This window comes from Gekko japonicus, unplaced genomic scaffold, assembly GCF_001447785.1.
Source record: "Gekko japonicus isolate JY-2015 unplaced genomic scaffold, Gekko_japonicus_V1.1 scaffold351, whole genome shotgun sequence".
Taxonomy (NCBI): Eukaryota; Metazoa; Chordata; class Lepidosauria; order Squamata; family Gekkonidae; genus Gekko; species Gekko japonicus.
Window position 1 is genome coordinate 27,997 of NW_015172561.1, and position 18,479 is coordinate 46,475.

The window sequence follows — 18,479 nt, forward strand, 5'->3', positions numbered from 1 at the left end:
TGAGGCAAAAGGAGTAACGGTTCTTGGCCATCTTTTACACCTTCACTGGGCAAGTGATCACTGAACTGAGTGTTCATCATGGTCTTCATAGCACTTTGCATTTCAATCAGCATCCTTTGCTTTTCTCGTTTAGGAATCCGGCCAAACCGAACAGCTACCAAAAAGAAAAAGAAAAAAACCACTGATGTTTTAACATTATGCCCCCTTCTAGCAATAACGCCAGTGCAAACAAGGGGGAGGGGAAGACATGAAAAGTATTTCTGGCAGCAGGTCTGTAAACAATGGTTAGGCGCCAAAGAGCTGTGAAACTGGTCCCAAGTCACTACACTGCCATGGGGGCTTGCTGGGTCACCTTGGCCTGATCACTTTGACTGAGCCTAAAGTACCTCTATTGCAACATGATACAGGGTTTTCCCTTGTTATTATCACTATACCACACTACCAATAACAAGTCTCTCAGGCTTGAGAGTTATGCACCACCTCATCTCTGCTGGTTGAGAGTTATGCACCACCTCATCTCAGCTGGTGCAGAACGCGGCAGCCAGGCTGCTGATGGGCATCCCCCAAGGAGAGCACATCCAGCCTGTGCTGAAAGCACTGCACTGGCTGCCAATAGCGTTCCGGATTCGCTTCAAAGTGCTGGTTCTTACCTTTAAAGCCCTAAATGGCCAGGGTCCGACATACCTAAGGGACCGCCTTTCCTCGTACATAGCCCAAAGAGCACTTCGGTCCGGGGCACAACACCGCCTGGTGACCCCAGGCCCCAGGGAGGCCCAGCTCGTGGCGGCTCCTACATGGTGAAATGAGCTCCTGGAAGAGATCAGGGCCCTGTGGGACTTGGCACAGTTCCGCAGGGCCTGCAAGATGGAGCTCTTCTGCCAGGCTTTCGCTTAGGAGCCGCCACTGCCACTTCCACCAACGATCCCTTAAACAACTGGGAACGGAATGGCCCTGGAAGATCATACTGCAGCAGCGTGGTGGACCAGTACGGTTGTTCTGGGATATAGACAATATCATCTGAATGTCATCAGCCGAATACCATCTTTTTGATTAGTGTAACATCTTAGAGCCCTTGTTAATGATCTTGTTTTATTGTGTTTTATTCTGTCTATTTATTGGCACAAGTGCCCTATCTGTAAGCCGCCCTGAGCCCTTTGTGGGGAGGGTGGAGTATAAATTTAATAATAAATAAATAAAATAAATAAATCACCGATAACATCCTTTATGTTCCTTATTATTAAATTCATTGACCCCTTTCTGTGTGTGAAGTGAAGTGGATTTGTTTTATTTAGTGCGTTTACATTGACACAGGCTTCCTTAATCCTGAAATTACAAAACCAGATTCCTTTTCCCTGGGTCCTACAGAGTGCATAGTGGGTACTCTGGGTTGAGGATGACATATATAACAAAAACAAATACATTTATTTGATGGGAAAACATGTGTGATTCCTTCCCACTCCAGCCTGTTAGACAGGGTTGCCATTCCCCCAATGGAGGCGGGGATTTACCTGCTTTTGGGGCCCTCAATCCAAACCAGGAGGTGACGTCATAGTGCAGAGCACGTTGTGAGGAGGACACGTTAACATTTGAGGAAAAAGCTCTATGGTTACCATAGAGTTTTTTCTCAAATGCTAGAGCATCCACCCCAATGTGCCCTATACCATGACGTCACTTCTGGGTGATGTCACTGCGGCGCGTATGCCTTGTGCGCGTGCCAAAAAGTCCCAGGTATGGAGAGGGGACCCCCCCCTGCTGGCAGCCAGGTAAGACCTGGCAACCCTACTGCTAGATGACATAGTACCAAAGCTGGGAGATAAATTAGATTTACAATGTTGTTGTTTTTCAGCAGCTTTTAATGTAAAGACAGTAACTTGCCAGCTTGTACAACTTAACTGTTTCTATCTGGAAATAACACCCAAACCTTGCCTGCCAAAATCAATCACTACAGTTCCTACTGGACTCCCTGCCTGGCCCAGGAGACCTCCTATCCCTTCTCCCTACGGTTGCCAGTGCCCTGGTCTGGACGGAGGTTCTCCTGCTTTTGTGGACCCCTTTCCACCACCAGCCAGCTAGCCAGTAACGGTTGCCAGCGCCCTGGTCTGGACAGAGGTTCCCCTGCTTTTGTGGGCCCCTTTCCACCACCAGCCAGCTAGCCAGTATGGGGAAGTTCTGCCCACAAATGCCCCCAAACGCAATGTAATAACATCACCCAGCAGTGATATCATCACATCGCCAACTTCGGGGGTGACGTTCTAGTTTTTGGGCAAAACTGTACAGTAATATTGGGCTCAAACCATAGAGTTTTGCCCCAAAACTAGAGTGTCACCACCCAATGTCGGGAATGTGATGCCAGCACCCAGGTTAGGCCTGGCAACCCTACTTCTCCCTCGAAAACCCAACTGCCCTATTTGTCTGTTGGCTATTAACTGTTGAACTGCCTCAGCTTCTCCCCCCTCTTCACTTCAGAGTTCAGTTCGCCTTTTGAGTCTGATTTTCTGACCAGGAAGAAGAGAGGGCAGAACCTTCTCCTGTCTATCACAATTCCACAGGGTAGTTGTTAACGAAAAATGACGGATGGAGAACAATGTTGTAAACTGCTTTGGGTGCCCTGTGGCATAAAAAAAGTCCCCTCTGTGATTTAAAAAAAAAGCATTGCAGAAACTGTTTGTGACACAGTATGAGTCAGCTACACCTAAAGAAAATAACCAGAGCCCAATGAAGCCTCCTGTGTGACCCTAAGCAGCCCCTATGGATCCTGGCCATGAAGTAGTAGAGGTTACAGCACACAGATTTGACTATTCTGTCTCTCTTTGCCACCCCATCCCCCAGCAATGTGTCTCCGCAAAGTTTAGAGACAGAAAAGTTTCTAGCACTTTTCTTCTTCCCACAAAGCTGGCCAGTACTTGCTGTGCTTGGAGTGAGAGAAGTGAGAGGAGCACCAAGAGCTATCACACATAAACAGCTGGAAATAAGAACAGCCAGAACTGAGGGCACAACTTTATTAATAGCAATAATAGACCATTGGCAGTTTGACAGCTGAAGGTATGGCAGAAAAAGAAAAGAAGCAGTAGGGCTGGGCAATAATTTGGAAAAGGATGACATGACCACAAGGCCAAGCACAGTTTGCCTGCTGTTTCCACCAAGCATTAAGGATGGTCCTCCTGAGGTCATTACCTCACCAGCTACAGGACTAGTTTGCCTGTATTTAGTCTCCTGGGGGCAACAACCCTTGCTTAGGGGATAACAATCACCACTTCATCCTTCAAATTATTCTTGGATATTGTTTATTGTTAGCAGAAATGGAGACCTACCGACAAAAGGATTTACGTACGTTACCTCAGCAATCCTTACCACAGCCTGTTAAGGTACTGGTAATATTACCACCACACTGTAAATGGAGTGGAGCTGAAAAGGACAGCAACTTGCCGCTAAGGCCTCCTACTGAGTTTCCTTGTTGCGAGATTTGGCCCAGCTCACAAGGTCATACCCTATGCTATAAAAGCTTTTACTAAGGCTTTCGTTTGAATTAGTTATGAAAAGCATCACAATTCACCTTTTTGAAGGTCACTGCTCAATACAGAAACATACCATCTCTTGACATCCCAACCGACAAACATTTTTTGAATCGGCACTGCTGACACCTGTTTCGATTCATTCTCATGATAGAGCAGTTGTTATTCTTCAGGCACTTCTTGTATTGGATATTTTGCTGAATGCTTCGTCTGAAAAAGCCCTGAAAGAGGCAAACTGTCTTATGTTTCATTTCTTCTTTTGCAAGCAGTTTTCAAGCATGATAAAAACCTTTTAAAAATCACCTAAAACAAAACCCCAACAACACCTGACAAGAATAAAATGCTAGTAGCACCTAAATTCTGGCTGCAGAATACTTGTGGTTAGCCTATGACTTTGGTGAGTCTCCAAAGAAAGAGGAATGAATTCCGCAGTGGTGGGACTTCTAGGAAAGTCTGTACATATTTCAAATTTCTAGTGTTCCAATTTTAATGGAGTAAAAAATATTTACATTCATTCAAGGGCATCACTGCCAAATATTGTTTAACTTTTTGAGTTCTATTTGTTAACTTCTCCAGTAACACAGATATTAGAAAACAATATACTTTACCTTGCAACCCTCACATGCATGGACCCCATAATGGAATCCTGAGGCAACGTCGCCACAGACTTTACACAGCAGGACCATGCCATTAAATTCTATAGACAGGAAAAGAGCATGAAAATCCAATACAAAACTGGAAACTGGAAGAACACATAGATAGTTGACAAAATGTTAAAATTTAGTTAGAGCTAAATTTGTAAGGAAAAAAATTCAGATTGTCTCCCCACTAAAGATAACTCATGTGAGTCTCTCTGTTCCTCAATTAAGAAATAAGATCCTCTTGCAAAAGTACAAAAACATTAAAGATTGCTAGACATAAGGTTTATATACAAATGCATACTCTTTTTGATACATATTTGATTAAAATGCACTTGATGTCTACACAGCTTGAAACACACATTTTACAGGATACACACAGAAACATATTTGTGTGGTTAATGCCCAACAATGAACTGAAACAATTCTGGAAGAAGAGCTATAACTTTAAAAGATTTTCAGAAGAAACCACACTTCATTAATTGCATCAACTTTTTTCTTTCCTTGATTCTAGCTGCACTGTGATAGCTATTTTGTGTCCCTAACACGGAGAGCAACCCTAAGCACCTCTACTCAAAAGAAGTCCCATTTTATTCAATGGGGTTTCCTCCAAGCAATGCGTTCTTAAAATTGCAGCCACCGCTGGCACCCAGAGTGTGGCGGATTCCTCCTGTCAGCTACCGCAAGCTGTTCTGCTGAAGCAGCGGGGGGAGGGGGAGGGGAGAGGAAGGAAGGGCCCCAGATGTTATTTGCTCACCAGTGTTAGCATTTTGGGTTCAAACATAAATACAAAGCAGCTTTTCCAGGATGATTAGCATGTTCATCTCAGAGCACCATGATTACCCCAGCAGAGAGCAACAAAATACGGACTGGATCCAACCAGCTGTTTTACCGGGGGAAAGGAAATACCACCAAAACAGGCTATGGTGGGGATGATGGGACCTGCATGGACAAAATCCATGTAGGATGGGGAATGCGGGAAGGATGAAAATTGGGTAAGACTGAGTGAAAAAGTTGGCTAGATCCAACATTATATTTCTCGCTCTGATCGTCCTTCAACCCAGCCAAACTTGCTGAAATGTTCATATATTCTTGTTACAGTCTTGAACTAATCATGTGCTACACTTTGCACCACTGGAGACAAATAGAATAAACCAGCCTCCCATCTTCTTATTGGAACCTAGTCCAATGCCTACAGATGATGAAGGGAACCGTCTTCCAAGATGGCAGCAAACATACAAGCTACATGTAGACTTCCTTGAGTTGTTTTAGGATAATATTTTTTCAAGACTGCTGTTTTGTCACCCAGGAACAGCTGATTTAAGAAGCCTATGAGTGTGGCTGTAATCATCATAGAGATACCTTCCCACTCCTATACCTAACAAACTTGAGATACATTGTCAAAAGTTTAATTTCATTTCATTTTTGCTGTCTTCATATTGCCTCATGATTGTACTAGTTTCTCATGTAAATTTCTTACAGAAGTAATAATAATTAATATCGTAACAGAGAGCTTAGAATAATATCCTGACAAATACTTATGTTCTGTGTAGGGTTATCAACCTCAGTGTGGGGCCTGAAATTCTCCCGAAATTACAGCTGTTCTCCACACTACAGAGATCAGCTCCCATGGATGAAATGACAGCTTTGGAGGGCAAACTCTATGGCATCGCATCTTCACTGAGCTCCCTCCCCTTCCCAAATTCTGCCCCCAAGGAATTTCCCAAGCTGAAGCTGGCAACCTGATTTCTGTGTAACAGCAGCCCATCACAACAATTAGTTGTGAGATCACACTGCTGACACAGTAAATGTAGAAATACAAATGTTTAGAATTTTGGTACCAATGGAGATTTTGTAATGCTCATGAGGTATCTTAAACTTTATTAATCTGAAGTTATAAAAATATTTATACTAGGCAATCTTGCACATCACAGTGCAAAATGCATAGCATACATATTTTATAATGTATGGTAATTTTATCTGCACGCATGTGGAAAGCAGGCTCAAGGTGGCGTAAGATTCCAGAACCAATAAGTGCTAAGACTAGCAACTGCTTCTGCACCAAGCAAGGCAATTTTTTTTAGCTTTTCATGTTTAGCTCTGCAGAAAGCATTTAGCAGCTGACCTCTAAAGAAAATGCCAAAGAATTTCCAAAAATGACAAATAGTGATCAAATTATTATTCAATTATGTTAAAAACCAGCATGATTAAGATTCACTGCCATATTTTAAATATGTATTTCATAATTATAAAGTGCGAAAGCATGTGGATATAAATCTTATGTCTAGGGACCAACTGCTGAGCTTTATTTTAAAGCATATTCTGCAAGGGCTTGGGCCTTTTTTTTAAAAGGCACACACACAAGATGATCCTGTTACAGGCCAATTAAACACTACAGAAGTTAAAATAAATTATTTTGGAGCAGGGTCACTGAATAATTATTGATTAGGTTGGATCCATAAGCTTCTGAAATAGTATTCCTTTTCCAATTTGTATAATATCATTCCTTTCCCAATTTGTAGGGGGAGGGCATTCTGTTCATTGGAGCTTTACATATACTACCTGAGAATTTTCAATTGTCAAATTTGGAAGTCACTAAAAATTAAATTTTGCTTTGTAATGCCCAAATGTTCACAATTAATGTTTTACAACACTAATTAAAAATAAACAAACAAAAACAACCTTTCCACATTTTCAGTTTGGTATTCTTAGCTTCCAATTTATACCAGAAAGACATCTGGTTGCTTTAAAAGCAACTTTTATACCACTAGAAATATTTGTGGCCTACACTGGGAAGAGTGCTTTTATCGTTTAAATAGTAAGACTGGGGATGGATGAGGTTTGTTTTGGGATGAGGTCTTGGACTTTAAAACTTACTTGTGGGCCACAGGACAACATGGCCTGTTGGCACCACTTTGCACTGGAAGGCAGCAGCTCCAGTTAGCCAGCGGTTGAGTACCAGAGCTACAGTCTATCTAGAAGGAAGGAAGTCAGAGGTTAAGTGCTGAAGGAAATTACAGGCTAGGCAGAGGATGTCCTCAAGCCTCACATAAGCATCAACATAAATATTTAATACAGACATTCCAAGATTCAGTTCAGATCTCACCTCTCCCAATCAAAGTGTGGAAACTGGAATGTGCTGCATCAGGCTATTCTCCATTTCTTGCCGTCTCCTCCCACATGCGGATTCCCCTTTCACTTTTCTCCATTTGGTGCAACACTAACCAGGGGTTGCTGCCATACTATAATATGAAACTATGGATTGAAGCAGATTTGAAAGCAGTAGCTGAGGGGCAAGCCTGGTTAGTGCTAGCCATACTTTAGTTCCAATCTGAATGCAACAAACTATGTGTATGAACGTCTGGATCAGCATGGACTCTGGATACAAGAGTAGAGTGAAGTAGTGAGCCTGCAGCATATTCTTGGTCTCCAAACACTGGTTTGGACACTAGGAAAAGAGATCCCTGAATTGAGCCTTGAGCAAAGATGGGTTACCACCCAAACATACTTACTTGTAAGACCAGCATGACTTTTGGTCAGTCCATTAACACCCGATTGGCTTGTTCTGATGCAATCATCAAGTGGCTCACTCTTGGATGTTCCATCAGAGCTGTCCCTGCTCCTGCTATTACAGCTGCCTTCTGATGAGGAACTGTTTGGTGACGGTGGTACTGGTGAAGAGGATGACTGGAAACTGCTTTCAGAGCCCTCGCTATGGCATGAGGCGGGGCTTGAGGCGGAACTTGAAGAGCTGATGTAAGCGATCACACCACCTGTGAAAGGAAGAGATCAGAAATACATCTTGCAGCCTTAAAGACTCATTTTGTAACCCTCCAGACATCTCTTTCAGCCTCCCTCATTTAAAACCCCTGTTTGAAATGCTTCAGCTCTCCGAATGTGATCACAGGTGAAGTGTTATACCACCTAAAGCAATAAACTGAGAACAAAAGATGTATGTACGGTCACCTTGTCTTTGAACTAGCAGAAGAGAACAAGTCAGCTAATGGTCACAAGAGACTTATAGGATACTAAAACTCCTTCTTTCCCTTGTCACTAAACAAACATACATACATTGACATACAGGCCGTATATAAGCAACTACATACATTGACATACATGTATTAGCAATATTTTTCTAAAATTTTTACATTTTTCTTTCATACTCAGTTCTTCCTCTACAGAACCCAGAGTGGTTAACATAAAGCACCCAGACAGTTTCTCATCCAGACAGTTTATGGAGCCATTTGTTTCAAGAAGCATCATGGGCCTTTGAATCAATTTCTGGGCATCAAGAAGAAGAGAGTTCCAAAAATGAATAAAACTTTCAAAATATTATGGAAGAGATGCTGGGAAGACTAAATCATTAAAGAGCAGAACGTTAGATGTGAAAATGAGAAAGAATTGAGGTATTGATTTAAGACAGCTTCAGTCTTCAACAATGAATGTTATAAATCTTCCCAAAATAAACAACACGTAACTACTATTCACCTAGGAATGCTGCTTCCGGAAACAAACTACAAGTTTATCCACACTGGAAATGTATTGTTTTTATACTGGTTTAACAACTGAGGCATTGCCAAAAATAATCCTAGGAGATGTAGTTTGATCGGAACGCTGGGAATCTTTTCTTCAAGATCCTTCTGTCCCTTCACAAAAGTACAGTTCTCCAGGTTTCTGTGGAAAATGAATGCTATTAAATCTGCTGAAGTCTCTGCTTTAGATATAATCCCAAGGGTAAATTTTCACAAGCATATAGATAACTAGGGTTGCAATTCGTAGGAATTTGCTATAGAGTAGTCCCTGCGGTGGCTCAAGTGGTTAAGATGCTGAACTGCAGACTGGAAGGTCAGTAGTTCAGCAGTTCGAGACCCGAGTGCCACAAGACGGGGTGAGCTCCCATCTCTGGTCCCAGCTCCTGCCAACCTAGCAGTTCGAAAGCAAGAAACTGCAAGTAGATAGGTACCACTTCGGTGGGAAGGTAACAGCGTTCCGTGCACCTCGGTATCTAGTCATGCCGGCCACATGACCACGGAAATGTCTTTGGACAGCACTGGCTCTTCGGTATGGAAACGGAGAAGAGCACCGCATCCCTAGAGTCAGATTCGACTGGCTTTTGAGCAAGAGAAACCTTTACCTTTACTTAGTCCTTGACCATCAATGGGACCATCTGAGTAAAACTGTTTGATAACTATGGCCTTCTGTGTCAGTATCGCACTAATTCTCAGTGGGATACAGGTTCCCAAGTAATTTAAGTGGTTTTAAAATGTTTAATCGGATATTCTGCCTTGCAAAACAGACAGAAAGAATGAATCATGAGAGTTGCATCTTCATTTAAACATGGAAGGAATACTGTTTGTTGGCACAGCCACATCCCCTTTTCCAGGTCACATGCAAGAAGAATGATCCCACAGAGTACACAGATCATTCCTACAATGAAAACTTTAAAAAAATGTTTGCTCAAAATACTGACATCTTAAAAAGGCTTTATGTTTCAGAAAGCTAATTAAAATGCTGTTTTGTTAATTTCCCTTTCACTTTTCAAATTTCTGTAGAACAAACATGGACTATTATTATTTATCCAGTGCCACCAACATGAATGATGCTTCACAGAGTAAAAGGCAACAGATCACTGCCCCCAAGGGACTTATAATCTAAACATTGACAGACAAGTCTCATTCAAGTCATCCAAATGCTTTATTTTAATTATACCTTAGGTAAAGAAAAAGACAGCATTATGTCAGAGCCCACAGCTAACAACGAAGTACACGCATTCAGGAACGGTTATACTTTTATTGCAAAGCTATAGATGCAGTAACACAGGCACTGTTAAGAATGGCGGCAACCAATAGAGCCTAATAGGATATAGGGTATTCGTGTGCAACCCCCCCCCAATGGCATGGGCCAATTAGATACCCTCCCGTGCGCGGGACAAGTTAGGAAACCGTTAGGTGGCTAAAGCTGGGAACCAGGAGTCTCTCACGGTACCTAGGAGACTTCCAGACAATACAACCTCCTCCGGCACATCTGTAGAGATAAGTGTTTCAGCACAGGCCGAACAGCAGGGAAAGGAAATGCAATAGCAATTAACAAGACACAGAATGAACTCCCCAACCCCCATGGCAGCATAGCCGACACATTAGTCCTAGATTACTCCAGTGCAACTTGACATTAAACAACTCCTAGAACACTGAGTGCTTCTATACCACTATGTATTCACCAGTACTTAGAATAAGAAAGTAATTACTGTAATATACTCAAGGTCCACAGCTACCACCGTAAGTTGCTTTAAAATTTCCCCATGTTGCAATTATCACTACATGGTACACTATTAATCAAGCTCACCATGCAGACTGGGTCATTTTTGGAAAGGTTCTATTTGCAGTGGCATAAAGGAAAATCATCGAAATGCTAAATTAAGTTACAACATGCAGACTACACTGCTCAATGCATGGTAATAGCCACCATATGATATCCAGTATGTGAGAACCAGCTTCAAGGCCATAATCTCAAAAACACTTTCTTCCCCCCCCCCTTCTTTTTCCAACACCCTACCCAGACCCCTCTGGCTTCACCACAGTTTTCTTTTCCACAGTCAGTGAAACTGGACTTTTCCGAATGGTTTGTGAACAAGTGGAGGCTATCATTTAGAAATACTGCTATGAACTGTTGAGTTGTTTACTGCAATCTCTATGCCATTTTTTTTAAGCCCAGTAAATTGTTGCACATAGTCCAATTTTCAGAAGCCATCTTAGGGTCCTTGGGATAGAAAAGAATTTGTATATAAAAATACCAAAGAAAAGCATTTCAGTCATTTTTTCCTAATCGAATTTTATACTAAACTATCATTTAAAAAATCATTAAAAATCAAATGGCATTTTCAATAAAATGGAAGATACTTCTGTAAACCAACAAAGAATATGAAAATGAATATCATTTCCCCCTATTTTCTCCAGTTTCCAGAGATGAGGTTCTTTTTAAAATCATAAAATCAATTTTATTCATTCATCATCCTGGCTACTTCATGATTCCTCAGAAACAGTTACAAAACCTTCCCACCAGTTTTCTCCTATTACACTACACTACATATTGTGGGTGTAGGGACACGTATTATGGATGTATAGTTGTTCAGACTCAATATTTTTCTTAAAGCTCTTATTCCCCAAAAGGAAAGACGACCACAGTTCAAAGAAACAAGTATTTATTTGACAATACGAGTCCTTGACTATACAGAACAGCATTCCATGCTACCTGGCAACCTTCTTTGGAAACTGAAGGGGACTCGGGAGTTCATGACAGGATGTGGAGATCTGCTGTTCAAAGAAAAACAAAACTTTTCTACTGGGCATGTCAAGCTTTTTTGTGCATCTAAAGCAGCTGCTGGTTCCAAGCCTTTACGTATAAGGAATGCACAAAGATTAATATAGGGAAAGGGAACAAACAAAAATCACACCAGTATAAGATGCTAGTACAGACCAACCACAACCACAAACCTACATGTGTAGCTCCAGGAGATAAACTATAGGTGTAAATTGGTTGTACATTCCAACATGCCTTTGGATATACATGTACATACAAACATCATCAGTCCACAAGGTGTTGCTTTCACAAAGCATGTGCACTCTTGTCACAGTTAGTCATCTTTAGTAATTATATTCAGGGCTCTTTTTGTAGAAAAAGCCCAGCAGGAACTCATTAGCATAATAGGCCACACCCAACAGCAGAAACTCATTAGCATATTAGGCCAATGTTCTCTCTGGGCTGCACACGGCAAAAGGAAATTTTAAAAGGACTCTGATCTGAATGTCCCCCTCCCAATCTTGTTCATGCAGCCACTGGACTGTTTTGAATTGCTAGCTATTGGGAGGGGGGGGGATGCCCAGATCTGCCCTCACAGAAGAGGGAGAGCTTGTAGCTGAATAATGCTTGGTCTTAAAGGTGCCACTGGACTGTTCTGAATTGCTAACTATTGGGGGGGGGACGACATGCAGATCTGCCCTCATAGAAGAGGGAGAGCTTGTAGCTGAATAAAACTTGGTCTTAAAGGTGCCACCGTGTGTTATGTTTAAGGTTTTGGGGGGGGGGGAACATGCAGATCTGCCCTCACAGAAAAGGGAGAGCTTGTAGCTGAATAAAACTTGGTTTAAAAGGTGCCACTGGACTGTTTTGAATTGCTAACTATTGGGGGGGGACATGCAGATCTGCCCTCACAGAAGAGGGAGAACTTGTAGCTGAATAAAACTTGTTCTTAAAGGTGACAATGGACTTTTTTTTAATTGCTACCTACTGGGGGGGGACACACAGATCTGCAAAGGAAGGAAGGAAGAAATGAAGAAAGGGGAAAAGAAGGAGGAAAAGAGAAAGAAAGAAGGAAAGGAAAAGAGAGAAGAAGGAAAGAGGAAAGGAAAGAGAGAAAGAAAGAAGAAAGGAGGGAAAGAAAGAGGGCAAAGAGATGAGGGGAGGGAGGCTCTCCCACCCTGCCTTCAAGTCCGCGCCACCCCCCACGGATCCCTCACACCCCATCAAGCTCTTTAGGCGCAGTCTGGAGAGGCCGGCGGGGGGGCTCTTTGGGCCTCCCGTGGGCCCCAGCCCCTTGGCACGGGTATGTGGAGGCCTGTGAGGGTCCTCTTCAGGCCTCCCCTGGACCCCAGCACCTCGGCGCGGGTCCATGGAAGCCTGCAGGGACAGTCTCTGGGCCTCCCCCAGGTTCCAGCATAGGTCCGTGGAGGCCTGCAGGGGTGCTCTTTGGGCCTCCCCCGGGCCCCAGTGCCTTGCGCCTCAGTGCAGATCCAGGGAGGCCTGTGGGGATGGTCTTCGGGCCTCCCCCGGGCCCCAGCGCCTTGGTCCGTGGAGGCCTGCAGGGACAGTTTCCGGGCCTGCCCCAGGTCCATGGAGGCCCACAGGGATGGTCTCTGGGCCTCCCGCGGGTCCCAGCGCGGGTCTGTGGAGGCCCGTGTGGGCGCTCTTCGGGCCTTCCCCGGGCCCCAGCGCCTTGGTGCAGTTCCATGGAGGCCTGCAGGGATGGTCTCCAGCCTCCCCCGGGTCCCAGCACAGGTCCATGGAGGCCTGCAGGGGTGCTCTTTGGGCCTCCCCCGGGCCCCAGCGTCTTGGCATGGGTCTGTGGAGGCCTGCAGGGACGGTCTCCAGGCCTCCCCCAGGTCCCAGCGTGGGTCCATGAAGGCTTGCAGGGACAGTCTCTGGGCCTCCCCCAGGTTCCAGCGCCTTGGCGCGGGTCCGTAGGGGCCTGTGGGGGCACTCTTCAGGCCTCCCCTGGGCACCTGCGCCTCGGTGCAGGTCCAGGAAGGCCTATGGGGATGGTCTTCGGGCATCCTCCAGGCACTAGCTGGGAAAAGGGGGTGGGTTTTCTGCCTTTGCCCGCCCCCTGGGCTCGGGAGGCAGCCAGTATGCCGTTCCGGTGTGTTTCGGTCCAAAAATAGCCATGATTACAAACTCCTTTCCCTTCCCCTCCCCACAACAGACACCCTGTGAGGTAGGCGGGGCTGAGAGAGCTCTGACGGAAACTGCTCTTTTTCAAGAACAGCTCTGACCAGAACAATGGCTTGCCCCCAGGTCATCCAGCAGGTGCAAGTGGATGAAATCAAACCCGGCTCTCCCAGATTAGAGTCCGTGCACTTAATCACTACACCAAACTGGCTCTAGGTGCAGAAACAAAGTACAGTAATGAGATAAAATGCTGGGAATCTTTTGGCTTAGAAAAATAACCTGACAGAGACATTGCAAGATTATGAATGACACACGGAAGCACATTAGGGGACTTAATCTCTCTCTCTCTCTCATAAAGTTGGTACCCAGACAAGAAGTATTGTCTTAAATGGGTTCAACACTTGTAAATACCTTTCAGTTATTTTTAAAAGTAAGCCTATTCTAAAGAATATACTTTTAAACCAACTCTGTCTTGCCAAGCATATTTTTTATTTACTACATTTGTATGCAACTTTCTGCTCAACAGGAAGCCAAAGCAACTTACAGCATTCTTTTCTATCTCATTTTATCCTTGCAACAACCCTCTCAGAGAGGTTAGGCTGAGTGTGAATGACCCAAGGTCACCCAGCAAGTTTCCATGGCAGTGGGGATTCAACCCTGGGTCACCCAGATCTTAGTCCAACACTCTAACCATTATGTCACACTGGTTCTAGAAAAAGGCTTTTTCACACAAAGCCTTTAGCCCTCCTTAATTCAAACGTTCTTGTAACCAGGGTTCCCTCTAAGATGAGTTAGTGTGAGCCAGCTCAGGTTTTTAGCCTCCAGCTCACAAATTTTTGTCTTAGCTCAAGGAAGGATGGCTCCAGAGCAAACTAATTTATGCAGTAGTCAAATCGCTCACTCACAACTTTAATGCCAGTAGCTCACAAAGTAGAATTTTTCTCTATGACTCCGGGATTTGCTCCCGGAAATCACCGACATTCCTGTCTGAACTTAATAAAAGTTATTACATGGTTTTGGATTTGACTTCATACTGTTTTGCAAAGCACTACATGCTGTTACATAATCTGCTGCTGCTGTGTTATATTAAATCCACTGGTTTAGTCAACGTTATTTTAAGGATTTAGAAAGGGTGGGCTTCAGAATATTTCCCCCACTTTTTCAAATACTGGGCTGGTAATGAAGGAATCGTTGCACTGCTCCTTAACGCTTTCACAAACCACAGAATCATTCTAATTCCCACAGGCTCAGGCAAACTGCCCAATGTCCACAGTTATGTAATGCTCTCTGGAATCTGTACATGCTGTGCCACCTGACTTCCCTGAATTTGCTTCCGTGAACTCAGTCATCAGAGAAAGCTGTTCTGTAACCCTCTGACCCGTTACTGTTATGGAGACACAGTTGCCTGTACATGTGAGTCTGAGATCCAATGATTCATCTGAATCAAGTCACATGGACTAATGGATGTACGCGCATGCACACACACACGCAAAACCTGAAGTCGCTTCTGTCACACAGAGAGCACCTTTGTGTGGCCACAAAGAAGAATAAAAACCAGTTCTATCCTGTCACCTAATTGCTTGCATTATGGATTTAGATGCGTCTGACTTGGCATTAGAGACAAGATGCAAAATAACATATACTGAATTGAATAGTAAACCCCACTAAGGGCACTGACAGTTACTGCACGATCAATAGATGTCCATCTCAAGTGGATTCTATTCTACAAAAACAGATATGCTTGAATAAAAATGTGTTACTAAGAAGTTACACCAGATTACCCCCATCTCATATCAGCTATGCAGGATCGATTAGGGGTAGTATTTAGATGGGAGACCACTGAAGAATACCAGGAATTGCTATGCAGAGGCAGGCAAAGCATAGCATCTCTGAATGTCTCTTGCTTCGAAAAGCCAATGGGGTCACCATCAATGCTCCCTCTAAGCTGTGGAGTCTTGTGAGCAAAAACCCTACTTTGTGAGCTACTGGCATTAAAGTTGTGAGCAAGCGATTTGGCTACTGCATAAATCAGTTTGCTCCAGAGCCATCTTTCGTGAGCTAAGACAAAAATGTGTGAGCTGGAGGCTAAAAAACTGAGCTACCTCACACTAACTCAGCTTACAGGGAACACTGGTCCCCATATGACTGCCTGCGAGCTCAGGGCACTTTCCACTCCAACGAACCACGAGCCTCATTTTGTCTTCGCCTGTCTAAAGAGAAGCAAACACATTCTTCCATGGGGGGGGGCTACTCCCCACACACCCACTTTCTTCCTCAATATCACACTTTGCCGCTCCTCCCCAACTAGACCCTGCCTGCCTCCCTCCCTGCATCTCTTCTGCCAAAAAGAAAGTAGAGCAACACAGGCTTTTCCCAGCGGGGCGCGGCACAAAAGCTTGGCGGTGCCGTTATCTTAACCGGAGCGCTACCGGGCAGAACTACTCCAGCCTCTCTGAAACAAACGGGTTCAGCGCGGAGGAGCCGCCCTCTGCCCAGCTCTGCGCTGGAGGCAACCTCAGCCACGCAACCTCGAATGCCCCCGAAGGGCATGCCAAACCCTGACCACGCCCCTTCCGAAAGGAAACCCGCCCGCCGTTCTGTCGGTAAAGCCACCGGGGAGGGAAACGGAGGGCGAGGAACACGTGGGGGCGGCTCCAACCTCCGTCTCCTCCGCCGTCCGCCCCCACGTGTCCCTTCCTCGTCACCCCGTTGGATGTAGGCCACCAAAACAACGGCTTCACGTGGCTGCGCACGCCGCTGCCTGGTCAGGCCGCCCCGGCCCTGTTGTGTAATCTCAACGTCACCGCCGCGCCGCGCCAATGAGCGCGCACGCAGCACCGACCGTAAACACAAGGCGCACATGGCCCGGCCAGCGGGTACATGTGAGGCGCTGGGCAGGAACCCGGCGGAGAGGAAGCAGGACCGGGAGGGGATACCTGGGATTTGGGGAAGGGGATGAAGGCAAAGGGGGGGGGACATCTCGGAGATCGTGGTCATCCGCCAGTCCGCCGAAGGGGCTCTGAGGTCCAGTCTACGTCCCCCAAATGATTTCAGCGCACTGACAGCGCCGTGTCATCCGCAACAGCAGCTGGGTCAGTAGAAAAGAGCCAAGAGCCCAACGAAATCTGTGGCAAGGAGCTTTCCCCAGTCGCTGCTCCCTTCTTATTTCGTTAGCCTTTAAGGTGCTCCCGGACTTCTGCTCTTTTCTACTGATACAGACAAGACTGACACGGCGACCCATCTCGACCTAGCAGCTGGGTCGTTTGCAACAAGACTCCGTCGGAGCCGCCTCCCCGCAGACCACCCATCTGCCCCCCAAGCCAGGCCCTTTTGCTTCCACCCTAGCCAAACTGGCCGCGAGCTGGCCCACCGACGTCGCTCCAACGAAAAGCTTGCGAACGACTTTGGGGACTTGAGCAGTGCCAGAACTGACGGCGAAGCCAAGGAGGGGGCTCCAGCTGCGGACCCAAGAAAACAGCCCGAGTGCCACACGCAGACCCTCCCCAATCACCAGCCTGCCGGGGGAGGGGGGTGTCTCTCGTCTCTCCCTCCCACTTCACCTTCCCTTCAGGCGACCTTCCCCTCCCTCTCTCCGAGCTTCCAAACCTGCCCCTTACCTGCGTTGACCTCCATGCTTCCCTCTCCTCCTCCTCCAAGGCGCCCTCACGCCGAGCAGGTCTCCACAGCCGGCGTGCAAAAACGAGCGAGTCGGCGGGGAAGAGACGAGCCCGCGGACAGCCTTCAAAGGCGGCGGAGGTGCTGCCTCATCAGTCCCGCCTGCGCGCGCCGCCTCCTGCCTCTGCGAAAGAGCCGCTGCAGCAGCGGCCGGCTGGGCAAGGAACCCGGCTGCAACACAGGCCCGGCGGCTCGCAGGAGCGCCCTGTGCGTGGATGTGCCGCGTGTGCCAAGCGGGCTGAGGCGAAGACAGACGCCGCCGAGGCTTCCCGGGGAGGTTGCTGGCTGACTTGGTGGCTGCTGTGGCCGCTTCCTCCCCGCAACACCAGTGCCGGAGGAGAGTCACTGGGGGTGCGGCGCTGACCATGTGACGCGCCTCCAGCATCCGCCGCCTCCTTTCCACACCCTTCGCTACCTGCCCGCCAGTTCGCTCCGCCTATCACCTCCCCTCCCCTTCCCTTCCCCCCTTTCACCCAGTGACACAATTCCCTCTCCCTCCCGGGAGGCAGGAGCCGACCGGCCTCACGTGTAGCGGCCCGTGGTCCAGACGCCCGGCTCCGGGTGGTGCTGCGGCCCGCGCGCAGTCACTCCGGGAGGAGGCTGCTTCGAAAGGCCCGTGTTTAGAAGGGAGGGAGGGAGAAGCAGCTGCTCGGGTCGCCTGGAAAGACTCCAAACCGCCAGGCTCGTCTGGCAACTTAGTTTAAAGGCCACATCCTGGTTCTATACTTAGCGCAGGTTGCCACCTTTTCTTCCGTGCTTCCTCCTGGTTGAAGAGGAAAGTAGTAATGAATGGTTGTATTAAGGTTACCTTTTTTGTGGCATAGAAATGGAGTGGTGAAGTTGTGCTCTCACTGCCTGTTCTTCACCAGTGAGCGTACATGGAAAGTGTTCCTGGAGAATGGAAGTGGGGCAGTTAAGTTTTATTTATTAAAATACTTGTATCCTGCCTGCCTTTCCACAATTCCCAGGGTGGCTTATCTATATATCTAATACCGAAGTCGCCCCCTGCCTGCAGATACTACATCCGGGGCACCTGGGGGGGAGGGAGATGTTTGTGCACACTTGGGGCAGTCCCCAGGTGTGCACAAAAATCTGAAACCTGTAAAAAAATATCGGGGGGGGATACTTAAATCCCCCAAAAGTGACAGAGCGTCCCAAGCCGCCGGGCCTCGCTTCGGAGGTGGGGGGGGGGGAAAGACCAGCGAGGCCCGGC

General features: G+C 46.4%; 1 protein-coding gene across 1 annotated transcript in view; it reads right to left on the reverse strand.

Annotated features, from left to right (window-relative positions):
* LOC107118853 (nuclear receptor subfamily 1 group D member 2-like) overlaps window positions 1-17,621 on the reverse strand; it is a 28,300-nt gene extending 10,679 nt beyond the window's left edge. Inside the window, 5 exon segments of the mRNA XM_015421233.1 lie at window positions 1-154; window positions 3,589-3,733; window positions 4,121-4,209; window positions 7,663-7,923; window positions 17,209-17,621. The exon segment at window positions 1-154 is cut by the window's left edge and continues 52 nt beyond it. Of these exon segments, the coding sequence (XP_015276719.1) occupies window positions 1-154; window positions 3,589-3,733; window positions 4,121-4,209; window positions 7,663-7,923; window positions 17,209-17,224 (665 nt within the window). The 5' untranslated portion in view covers window positions 17,225-17,621.
* Between the last annotated feature and the right edge of the window lie 858 nt (window positions 17,622-18,479).